Here is a 10,559-nt window from a genome sequence, read left to right as displayed (position 1 = left end):
ACAATTGTATCCAATGACAGTGGGAAAATAAAAAGTTATCGGAACTAATTGCTCTGTGTTGTTCGAAATATATTGCCATCTCAAGCATTACAGAGTAATTGCGTCATTATATTAGCGGAACATGTACCCAAGGAAAGGAGTTAAAGACCCCGAGACAATTTTCAAAGACTAATGAAACAAGTTCTGGAATACTTTGGCTGGTTGGTTTGTTATTTAATGCCGCACTTAGTAATATTCCAACTATATGGCGGCAGTCTGTAAAATATGGAGTCTGGTCCAGACAATACAGTGATAAACATGTACAGCATGAACATCGATCTACACAATGGGTATGCGATAACACGCGCGAACCAAGTCAGCGAGCCTGAGTACTCGATCCCGCATCACGGTCAGGGTATATATGACCGAGGTGCATGTCAAAAGGAAAATGTAAGGTGAGCATATGAGTTCATTCAAACGAAACTGTAGCTTACTCACAGTATGTATTGTGCATGCAACATTTATACTCTAACGCCAACAAGTACTTCTTTTGATGTAAATTATCCTCGTATATACGAGGGGATGTCAATAAGTGTTGAGCCTTGCATAGAAAAACACAAAATATTGGTATGAACCACATTTATTTTTCAACATAGTCCCCTTGTGAGTCAAGACACTTGTTCCATCTTTTCTGCCAGTCGCTGTTGTCATCTCTGTAGAAGGCGCCATTTTGGTCCTCAAACCAAGCCTCAGTAGCAGCAATAAGCTCATTATCATCCTGAAATCTACGACCACACAAGTGTTTCTTGAGATTTGGGAACAGATGGTAATCACTTGGTGCCAAGTCTGGAGAGTAGGGGGGATGCGGCAAGATTTCGTAACCGCATTCCTGGACAGCAGCGGCTGCAACGTGAGAGGTGTGTACTGGAGCATTGTCTTGATGTAGAAGAATACCACGTCTGATCTTGCCCCGGCGCTTCTCCTTGATTGACTGTCGCACTTGCCTCAACAAGTTAGCGTAATATTCCCCATTCATTGTTCTTCCTTTTGGTAAGTAATCTATGTGGATGACGCCTTTGCTATCCCAGAAGACTGTCGCCATTACCTTCTGCACTGATCTGGAGGCTTTGAACTTTTTGGTCCTGGGAGAAGTGACATGTTTCCATTCCATGGATTCTTGTTTGCTCTCAGGATCATAGTGGTGGATCCAGGTTTCATCACAGGTTACTAGCCTAAAGTGAAAATCTTCTGAATTCTTGTTGTATCTGGTTAGCATGGAGTTGCTTATGGTGACCCTTGTTTGCTTCATTTCATCTGTAAGCATTCTTGGCACCCATCTTGCGCACACCTTAGACATGACGAGATGTTCATGAAGAATTTTCTCGATGGATCCATGTGAAACGCATGTGGTCTCCTCTAACTCGTGGAGTGTGATTCAACGATTTTCCAGCTCAAGTCTATGCACTCTGTCAATGTTTTCCTGACTACTGCTTGTTGTTGGGCGACCTGGACGGTGGTCATGTTCAAGACTCTCTCTACCATGCTTAAATTCATTGACCCATAGTTTGATGGTAGCAGATGAAGGGGAAGACTTCCCATAAACTGCTGAAAGCCTTTCTTTAATGTTCTTCTCCGAGTTTCCTTCAAGAACTAAAAACTTAATCACTGCTCTGTACTCAATTTTATTCATTTCCACTGCCGTGAGGGGGGTCTCTTTCTGTCAATGTGAGCTGTTCAATAACTTCTGAGAGTAGGATACCAAAACTTATATATCACATCAGCTACACCCCCAAGGTTCAATGTCGCACCATAGGCTGTGACACCTGGGTATGAAAAATGCTCAAGGCTCAAAACGTATTGACATCCCCTCGTAAACTGTGCATATGTACTTGTGGGCGGTTGTGACACATCAGGACGAGCATAGTTCACACAATGCGACCAGTGGCCACCGAACGAAGACACTAGCTACAGAAAGACTTTGGTCTCATGTGCGCTACCAAATGGCACAGGAAACGATAGCAGGAGTGCTTGTAAAGTTGCATGTTATATTTGACCCGGCAGAGCGAGGTACTGGATAAAATGAATATAGCTGTCATTCATGTGTCACATGTAATGAGGTTTATGAGGCCGATGGAGACAGCTTGTCATATTCTGCCGTGGTAATTCGGAATAGCCTGGATGTGAAAGATATTATATCTCACCGGTAATACATTAATACTGTTAAATGCAGATATTTTCAAATATCAAACTGAAAGTACATACGCAATGGAATGCTGTTAAGGTCGAAGGAAAAACTTGGAAACTGACCAATGAAAGCTCAAAACACATCTGACCAGACGTTGTAGCTGTATAGCCAACGTCCACAATTTAAGTGAAGAAACGAGAGGAGCGTGATATAGGCATCATTCATCTACATGCTTCACTTAGCCACCAAATTCTAAACATGAGACGGTCAGTCGGGGGAAAAGCAAAACATAAAGTCAATTTCTCATTTAGTGTAATTCTTATTACAATTTCCCTGGGTCCTTTGAGCTTGTGGCAGCGACTGATAAAAGCATTGTAGATAGATAAACTTTTTATGTGACGAGGCGGTACGTTTTAGGTTCGTGTCGGTGGTGAAGGAATGAAAAATAAGTTTTGTTGGGTAGGGGGGTTGGCAATAAAATTGGTCGGGCGATGAGAAACACAAAAACTAAAAATGCTACCCCTACAACGTAGGCTCGCATAAAATTTCGTTGTCAGTTAACGACAGTATTTGAAAACAAATCGTTAGAAATGTCCGTGTAAAACATGACGTTTTGCTGGTTGAGTGTTGGGAATGCCCTACTACAGCCTGGGTCCAAAAGTAAATCTGTGTCACGATTCTCTTTGATCATTTACCTCTACGGATTTCTTTCATCTGGGTGCCCATCCAGACTTCAATATTTACATACTCATTCGCTGTGAAATGGCAGAACCGGAATAACATAAGCGGCATAAAATATCATTCACGTGTTCTGACCTCATTGCAAGACGACACGATTGTCAGCTGCCCTATATATTTATATATACACCACGCATGCTATGACCTACCTGCCTTTATCAGCTATCAGATAGAAGCCGCATCACATGAACAATATCATGTGACAGTCAAGTCATATCATTCGGTAAAGAGACACTTTACTAAGCAGTTATGTTTGTCAAAGTCGTGTTGGTTTTAGTATTAGGTTCCGTTACCTACGGAAGAGACAATAAGTACAATGGGAAGCCATATTGCTTTCAGCCTGAGAAAGAACGGCGGCCAGAGGTCAAGTGAGTACAATACTGCCACAACGCTATACATCACGTGACACGGTCAGTGTACAGTTTCGACAAGTACTTCATCATAGAGTCCTACTTCAAGGGGGTATTTTACTCATGAACCAGTACCTGGTGTCTATGATCTAGATATTTTGTCAACCGGAGACGCGACTTCTCAATGCACTGAAGTGACACTGTGGAATTGACATCAGGAATTTGATTTTTTTTTTCTTGTTTTTTCCCTCCCCATTAACTTTCGATGTTTCCTTGGAAACCGATCTCCTGTTTCCAACAACGTACAATCAGTAACAGTTTATTGACTATACCATCAGTGATGATCTTTGACGCTCATGCATATTTAAAGGCATAGAGATTTTTATCAGATGGTACCTCTTCAGGACAATGACTCCTGTGTTGTCGACTTAACAAATCTGTTTTAACTAGCGATATCAACGCCTTTTTAAATGACGAGATTCTGTTCATGTATTTGTTGATTGGTTGTCGCACGCGATATTTCAAACTTTAAGGAAGACATGTGGAAGACATTTCAACATTTGTTGAATCAGAGACAAAAAATACCTATGTCGACTTGTACCATACATTCCTGAATATTTAGGTGTCCATATTTTTATGACGTTGTCTCCGGTGGAGCAGGATATGCTCATCCTTTCGCGAACACCTGGTGTCATCACTATTTAATGGTGATGCTCTGTCACCGAATCTCATGCTGTCAATCAGGCAACTATGTGGCATTCTTTCGAGTATTTACAGATCAGGGTGTACACCTACCTGCAATATTGCTGAATCACCGTTAAATCGTGATGACGTCAGAAATGCCATGATTTCCAATGAATGTTGAAAACATTTGTTCCTTTTTATTTTTTGCATATCTCTTCAGAACCCACCCGAGAGCCTTTGAGCAAAATTTGAAAGCATTACCAAGATCCTGGGATTGGCGCAATGTGAACGGAACTAACTTCTGTGGTACAACTCGCAACCAGCACATTCCTCAGTGTAAGTGGGTACCGATCATAGCTGCTCAGAAAACATTGATGTGAACAAAATACTTTTAGTCTGTCATTTAAATACGACAAGGTACCATGAAAGCTTGTCAGATAATGCAATGATGCCCACATTCGTTGTGGTATCTGACAAGTATCTGTCGGTAGGGACAATGTATCTCATGGTTGGCAGCCAGACTGGCTGGACAAAATGGGTGTATTCCACTTCTGTTCAGAGAACACTTGCCATGGAATGTTCCGTGCATCGAAAACTGTCGCACGAGGTGTTGTCGGCGTTTGCCGTTCTGAATTAGTTGCGCGTTTGCTTTGTCTAGGACCGAGTTCTGTCTCCGAAGGAGTTATATGATATTCATAAAGAGCGCTCCAAGGGGCGTAATTTTATGAGGTTCGCTTGAAATAATGTTCGGCCGGTAGAAGGCGCGAGACACGATTAAATGCAAAGTTGTAATAATTCATTCGAACTTTTTAATTTCATATTGTAATCTAAATGGGTAATTTAAGGGGAAAAAATCATACGATAGCTTCCCTGGGGTCGAATAGTAGGTTATTGCTGAGAGAAATTCATTATTTTGAGGTAAGTGTGGTGTGAAATAGATCCTTTTAATAGACATTTAACTGTTATCATCCTGATAGCCCCTGAAGGTCCCGGGGTAGAACAGGCCTTCAGCAACCCATGCGGCGTAAAACTAAACTCATTCACTCACCCAAATCATGATAATGGCTATCCGATCAGTATTCGACAAACGAACGTATAGCCTACCCAACAGACACAAATCGTCGCCATGATTCTACGAGCACTAACAGACATCGTCTCATGTTTACAACCATAGACAATAGTTTGTGCGATTTCCTAGCACCGTTCCAGCAGCAACAGACATTCGTTAAACACCTTACTCTGTGACAGATTGTGGGTCCTGTTGGGCCATGGGAGCCACTAGCTCTATAGCGGACCGGATTAACATCAAGAGGGGAGGTGCATGGCCCACCGCATACCTGTCTGTCCAGCACGTCATCGACTGCGGCAACGCCGGCAGCTGTGAAGGAGGCAACGATTACACGGTATACGAGTACGCCCATAACCACGGCATCCCTGACGAGACCTGCAACAACTACCAAGCAAAGAACCAAAGTGAGTGAGTAAGTGAGAGTGAGTGAGTGAGTGAGTGAGAATGGTTTTATGCTTCTTTCAGTAACATTCCAGCGATATCATGGCGGGAAACGCCAGAATTGGGTTTTATAGGTAGTACACACATGTGGGGTATCAAACCAGGATCTTTAGCGTGGCGAGAGGACGCATTAACCACTGGGCTACTGGTGGCGGTGACCTTAACGTAACAGATACGTATCGTCTTTAAGAAGTATAAGTAACGTTCATACAATACTTTGGGTGAGAATTTGTTATCTGTCCCAGCATATCGGGACGTTTATCACGGTTAAAAATGTAACTGAAACTGTAGTATAATATTCATATTCACATTCACATTCCTGAAAACATTCCTAGTTACCAGTTGTTCTTGTAACCCCTCTTGGGGTGAGGTAGTGTTGGCGAAGGTGAATATTCAAGTTGTATTTAAACAATCTCCGCATTGACTGTACTTGGTGTGGTAATACGGTATCCTCCATCAGTGACCGAGTTTAGTCCTGACATCATTACCAACACCTGTCGCGGGGCGGTATGTCCGTTCGTGCGTTTATTTATAACAGACAATAAGATGTAACTAAACTTCCTTCATGTGCATACTCAGTTCAGGCAAGGAAATAGTGTGTGTTCAAGGCTAGTGGCTATTCACTACGGTGACAATATGTGTCACAACAGTTTTCACTTATTGAAAGGGTTAACATGCTCTAAGTGTCCTGATCACACTCATCAAGTCGTTCTACATAGATGCTACATTTCGGATTTACCTCACTAGAGGGAGACTGGCAACACTCTAAATCTTAAATTAAACTCAGCTAATTAAAATACTTTTAAATCCTTCTATTTTCAGTTAATCATTTACGGTCCTTGAAACTGACGCTTCCTCTTGTTTCCATGGGTTCATTAGATTAAGGACTGTTTAGGACTGTTTTGTGAATGTGATATCGGTTTATAGTTAATTAATTATTATCAGGAGCATTAGTATCGGTTTACACTCTCCTCCCTGGTAAGTCGGCCTACATAGAAGCAATTTATTTTGGTAACTATGATACCGTGCGCAATATACGTCACAAACAGTGTGGGCGTTGTTGCGAATGAAGCCACACTCAGCCACAAATTTATAAATATCTTGAGAGATAAATATGGCGAATATATTCACGTATAGATATCATGAATATGTTCAAAGATGAATATGCTGAATATGTTCAAAGATACGTTTCACGAATATGTTAAAAGATAAACAAAATGAATATTTTCAAAAATAAATATGGCGTATATCGTCAAAGATGAATATGGAAAATATGTAGAAAGATTCATAAAATAAACACTCTCAAAGATAAATATGCAGCATATGTTCAAAGATAAATATGGCGATTATATGCAAAGATGAATATGTTGAATATATTCAAAGATGAATATGGTGAATATGTTCAAAGATGAATCTGGTGAATATATACAAAGATGAATATGGTGTATATATGCAAAGATGAATATGGTGAATATGTTCAAAGACTGCGACGCCTTCAACTCTTGCGGCACGTGCACCACGTTCGGTGAGTGTGAACAGCTGGGCAATTACACCCTGTGGAAGGTGGGGGACTACGGCTACGTCAAGGGCAGGGAGGACATGATGGCGGAAATATACAGAAACGGACCAATCAGGTGCCAATATATTCTTTACTGTCATCATATCCTTCGTGCAGTCGTTTCTTCCTGTCTTCTTTCCGTCTTTCCTAAGTTTCCTAGTTAATAGCTTATCTAATGTCTAATTAGCTGAAATTAACTTTCGGATGATAACCTACAGCCACTATTTGCCTTCTTGTTTTATCAGATTTTAAGTATAGTGATGTAATGACAGTGTAAACATCACACCCAAGCAAGCGTATTCTTCCTATTTTGGAATAATTACATGGTACACGTCGGTGCACATAATTCCATTCTCTTCCCGCTGAGATTAATTGTCATACTTTACTACGAACATCTGTTCTAATACGGCCATATTTCTCGGTTCTAAAAAAATCACCTAGCGGCCAAACAATCGCAACATGAATTATCTCCCTTCTTTTTGTCCACTCGGAACACGCGTTATATCGACTTAGATCGAGCCTGACTAATACAAGAAAATGTGGGGCCACAAATATTCCTCCTCACGGGTGTTAATGTGGCACATAAAACATTTAATTAATAACTTGTCCGTTGTCAACGAAGGCGAAGAAGACGCCATTGACCCGCCATTATATGACGCATCGCGCTCGTGAAGAGGCTCTAGTTTTCCCCGAAGCATACGGAAATTACCGATTCATTACAAATGATAACCTTTTAAACAACGTCACTGATTGCACAACAAAAGCTGATTCCAGCCTATCACCAGTCCTTAGCACTTGCACCATGAAAGGGCCGTATTAGAACAGAGGTTCATAGAAAGATATGACAAGTAACCCCTGTGGTAAGAGAATGACATAATTCATAATTGTTCATCTGTGAAATCCGGGTTAGAATTGTCTATGGCAACCAATGATTGTCTGAAGAGGCAACTAACGAGATAAAGCTGTCGATGTCATCGTATCCCAACTGTGTGGAGCGATGGTCATAATGTCAGTCAGGGATGTGTGTGGCCCAGGTTTGATTATTTACAGATCGCCGTTGTTTACCTGGAATATCGATGACAGTAGACAGCTAACAAACAAATATTCCTAATATATACTAAAGTAATTATGTACTGTGTTTTCCAGTTGTGGAATAGAAGCAACCGAAGGCTTGGAGAAGTACCGAGGTGGAGTGTATGCTGAGTATAACGCTACACCAGCGGTAAGATTAAGCACTGTCGGCATTGCCCCTTGAGGCGTGAAGAGTTGTCGCCCTTGCGTGTTACAGAAATCTGCAATAGTGAATTTGAATCCTGGTTTGTCTTGGTATTTCCTAAATGCTTTTATTTAGTTTTTTTGTGGAAACATAACTCAATAGGTCGTCAAATTAATGCAAGCGTAAATTCAGCGTCCCATCCTCCGATTTACTCCATGGCAGGAAGAGGTTTTCAGTAATAATCAGGCATTTTCAGTAATAATCAGGCAATATTGCAGCGAAAGTATGTCTCTACCTTGATAGAATGAAACCACGGAATTACTATGTTTATTACCACTGAACAATATACACAATTCAAGTTCAGTTTACAATTAGTTATGAGATATAGTCTATTATATGCATGGCAAGAGGGACATGTCGACAGCGGTAACTGGTCAACTCGATTTATTTCCCTTTGTCTGTTTCTCGGTTTATTTGATACTAATATCAATGAATTTTTTAAAAAATAATTTTCAAAAACAATCTATTTTATTTTCAAAACTCTTGATTCATAATTGCTTGAAAACAATAGTATGTGTATTGTACATCATTTAAGACAATTTCTTTAAATATCATGTTTTTCTGTATATTTCTATTACATCACAATATGTTGTGACTGTTTTTTGTAATCATTTACTTTTTTCACTTTCACATTGTTAATGCTGTTTTTATATTTTAATATGATAGCTCATGTACAACCTGCTAATGTTATTTCTGAGTTAAATACAGAACTTGAACTTTTGCCGTCATCCCTCGTGATTGTATCCACCCGGTAGTGTCATGTTCTCACCCCATGTCAGACAGTGTAACACGTGCACATCAGTGACATTTTGTGTTACAGATTAATCACATCATCTCGGTGGTTGGGTGGGGAGTGAACGCCACCGGCACCGAGTTCTGGGTCGTCAGAAACTCCTGGGGACAACCTTGGGTAGGTACTGGCACAATAGCTGTCATTTGTACTTACCGACAGAATACTTGAAAATTGAGATTTGAGAAGGATCGAATGGGTCACTGGCGTTTAATGCATAACATAAGTTTCACTTTTATGTATCCAAACTGCATGTAAGCAAAATTTGCACTTTGCAATTTGATCGTGGATGTTATTTAGCATATTTTATGTGTAGCCCTGTTATGTACAACCGAACTTAGCTGAATCTTACTGTCTTGATATATATGTTCATGTATTCCCATGATGAACGTGTTCATGATCAGTCAACGGTAGACTGAATGATATGGGTGTTGCTGACTCCGACCATCGAATCTTCTCTTCAAGAATCCAGTCTGCTTCCATTTAGATATTTACGTATTTCAACTTATAGCGTCCTTATAGTGGGGACTTATCGGAACGAAAAGCCTGGAGATATCGAGGATGGACTTGTAGTTACATCAAAAATTAATTCAGTTTCCAAAGACAGTGTTTGTCTTTTCGTTATTTCTATGACAAAATCATGAACTTGAAATATGTATCATGTGCTTTGTTTAATGATTAGTTGTGGTAATTAGTTTCATGGTAAATGCAATGTGTTTACAGGGCGAGAGTGGCTTTTTCCAAATCGTGACCAGTGCCTTCAAGAACGGCCAAGGCAACTCTTACAACTTGGCCATAGAGACCCGCTGTGCATATGCCGACCCCATCGTACCAGACAACTACAAGCCTTAATGTAGCATCTGTAGGATGACGCGTACTATCACATGATGTGCAGTATAAAGCTGTATACTACCTCAGTATATATATGTCAGCAAAGTATAAAGTAAATAAACTTATTTTCTGTTTATGGTTCCGGTTTACTCTTGGCGAGTTCATGTGGTCTGATGGCCAAATGTCAGACATATCGTGGAAGATACTAATTGATATAATAGCTATTATTATCCTTGATATTTCACTGGTAAACAGGTGGCTGTTTTATGTACACAGATCTGCAAAATCACAATCAACTTGCTATATATAGTTTTAGTAAAACATACATATAGTTTATACATCATATATGTAGAGTAGTGAAACAGCCATACAGGTTCAGAACAACACGCATACAAGTTCAGTAAAATATGCATACAGGTTTAGTAAAATATGCATACAGGTTCAGTAAATATACATACAGGTTCAGTAAATATGCATACAGTTTTAGCAAAACACATATGCAGGTTTGGTGTAGTAAAACATGCATACAGATTTAATATAACATACATACATCTTCGGTACAAAACACATACAGGTTTTGTAAAACACGGATATACAGCTCGTTCAGCTTGACCTGAGCAAATGAAAACTAAGGCATTGTGTGACCGTGTCACAACTG

At 40.2% G+C, this 10,559-nt stretch overlaps 1 protein-coding gene across 1 annotated transcript; it reads left to right on the top strand.

The window, feature by feature from the left end:
• Window positions 1–3,066: 3,066 nt before the first annotated feature.
• Window positions 3,067–10,038, top strand: LOC137272814 (cathepsin Z-like). The gene is made up of 7 exons (XM_067805216.1): window positions 3,067–3,270; window positions 4,157–4,272; window positions 5,185–5,409; window positions 6,930–7,080; window positions 8,151–8,226; window positions 9,101–9,190; window positions 9,794–10,038. Exons 1-7 carry the CDS (start codon window positions 3,152–3,154, stop codon window positions 9,920–9,922), a joined length of 906 nt encoding a protein of 301 aa, XP_067661317.1. The 5' UTR covers window positions 3,067–3,151; the 3' UTR covers window positions 9,923–10,038.
• The last annotated feature ends 521 nt before the right edge of the window (window positions 10,039–10,559 follow it).

This window comes from Haliotis asinina, chromosome 2 (genome assembly GCF_037392515.1).
Source record: "Haliotis asinina isolate JCU_RB_2024 chromosome 2, JCU_Hal_asi_v2, whole genome shotgun sequence".
Taxonomy (NCBI): domain Eukaryota; kingdom Metazoa; phylum Mollusca; class Gastropoda; order Lepetellida; family Haliotidae; genus Haliotis; species Haliotis asinina.
This window is presented reverse-complemented; position numbering and strand designations above follow the sequence as displayed.

What these genes read in the sequence shown, in the direction of transcription:
- LOC137272814 (XM_067805216.1), top strand. Translation starts at nt 3,152, where the DNA reads ATGTTTGTCAAAGTCGTGTTGGTTTTAGTATTAGGTTCCGTTACCTAC. An exon ending in GAACGGCGGCCAGAGGTCAA is followed by an intron (nt 3,271 to 4,156) that starts GTGAGTACAATA and finishes ATATCTCTTCAG; the next exon opens with AACCCACCCGAGAGCCTTTG. An exon ending in CAACCAGCACATTCCTCAGT is followed by an intron (nt 4,273 to 5,184) that starts GTAAGTGGGTAC and finishes ACTCTGTGACAG; the next exon opens with ATTGTGGGTCCTGTTGGGCC.